The sequence below is a fragment of the Dipodomys ordii genome, unplaced genomic scaffold, assembly GCF_000151885.1.
Source record: "Dipodomys ordii isolate 6190 unplaced genomic scaffold, Dord_2.0 Scaffold7, whole genome shotgun sequence".
NCBI classification, from domain to species: domain Eukaryota; kingdom Metazoa; phylum Chordata; class Mammalia; order Rodentia; family Heteromyidae; genus Dipodomys; species Dipodomys ordii.
The window spans coordinates 22,326,492-22,327,891 of record NW_012267223.1 but is presented as its reverse complement, the minus strand read 5'-3'; the positions used below and the strand labels follow the sequence as shown (position 1 = coordinate 22,327,891).

The 1,400-nt window shown below is 50.6% G+C and overlaps 1 protein-coding gene across 1 annotated transcript in view; it reads left to right on the top strand.

Annotated features, from left to right (window-relative positions):
• The window catches only part of LOC106002459 (keratin, type I cuticular Ha3-I-like), a 5,635-nt gene extending 5,122 nt beyond the window's left edge, over positions 1 to 513 (top strand). The window contains exons 5-6 of the mRNA XM_013037334.1: positions 7 to 191; positions 396 to 513. Coding sequence (XP_012892788.1) covers positions 7 to 191; positions 396 to 513 — 303 coding nt within the window. The remainder of the gene's footprint in view (positions 1 to 6; positions 192 to 395) is intronic.
• Positions 514 to 1,400: the final 887 nt, after the last annotated feature.

Genomic DNA, 1,400 nt, shown 5'->3' with positions numbered 1-1,400 from the left:
AGTGAGGCCCGCTACAGCTCCCAGCTGTCCCAGGTGCAGTGTCTGATCACCAACGTGGAGTCGCAGCTGTCTGAGATCAGGTCTGACCTGGAGCGCCAGAACCAGGAGTACCAGGTGCTGCTGGATGTCAGGGCCCGGCTAGAGTGTGAGATCAACACGTACCGGGGCCTGCTGGAGAGTGAGGACTGCAAGTGAGTCTGGGACAAATTATGTTTGTTTTGTTTAACTGGCCCCCCGGGGTGGAGGGCACACGAAGCTTTGGGGAGAACAAATGTCTTCCAGGTGGACTTACTTCTAACTTTTTGTTAGGTCATCTGACAAAATGAACGTCTGGTATCTTCCGGGATCCTTAACTTGTTTGACTCTGACTCATTCTAATGATTTCCTGTTTCCAGGCTTCCTTGTAACCCCTGTGCCACCAGCAATGCCTGTGACAAGCCCATCGGGCCCTGTGTTGCCAATCCCTGCCTGACCCGGGCTCGCTGTGGGCCCTGCAACACTTTTGGGCGCTAGAGGCCCCGCCGCCAGAAGGAGGACAAAGGCTGCAGTCCACTTCATCCCAAGATGTTCAACAGCGCTGTGAACACAGGCAGCGCTCTCATTCATTCTTCCAATAAAGTCTTGACTCTGGTGTGAAAAGTATAATTGTCTGTTTCATGCTTGTGTACCAAAATTGGAGGTCTTACTTTTTTTAAATAAAAGGAATCAAGGAGCCAGCGACTCACACCTGTACTCCTAATTACTATACGCCTAGAGATGTTGTGAGGAGCACTGCTTCAAGCTAGCTAGGGGAGACTTATCTGAGAAATTCTGATCTCTAATTAGCTAGCAAAAAGCCAGAAGTGGGAATGTGGCCAAGGCAGTAGAGTGCCAGCCTTGAGCACAAAAGCTACGGAAGAGGGAGAGTCCTGAGTTCAAGCTTCAGTACTCTCTCTGACTCTTCTCTCTCTCTCTCTCTCTCTCACACACACACACCAGTGTCTTCTCATGAGACAGAATTGTTCACTCCAATCTATGGTCTATGGCTTTTTTCAAAGGAGAAGCCTCCACAGGTGTCACCTGCTGATCTGGGTTTGTCCTAAGTAATCAAAGCTAGATGTCCCTGAAGGCTGGGAAGAAAACACACCAGAGAAGATCATTCCAACCATAGGCACCAGCAACTCAAGAAAGGGAGTCAGAGTGCTGCCTTTAAAGGTGGAGGGGCTCCTCAAGTCTGCAGCATTGAGCTGGGAGGAGTAAACCCCCAGGATACGCAGAGGCTGGGCAGGGAAGGGGGTGATATGGGGCTCACTGTCTCTGGAGAAGACTGATTTTTATCTCAAGTGGAAAGGGAAACAAAAGAAGAACTCCGGGGATGGCTTGGTGGACACTCAGAGAGCTCAGGGGGTCAGGTGAGTGGC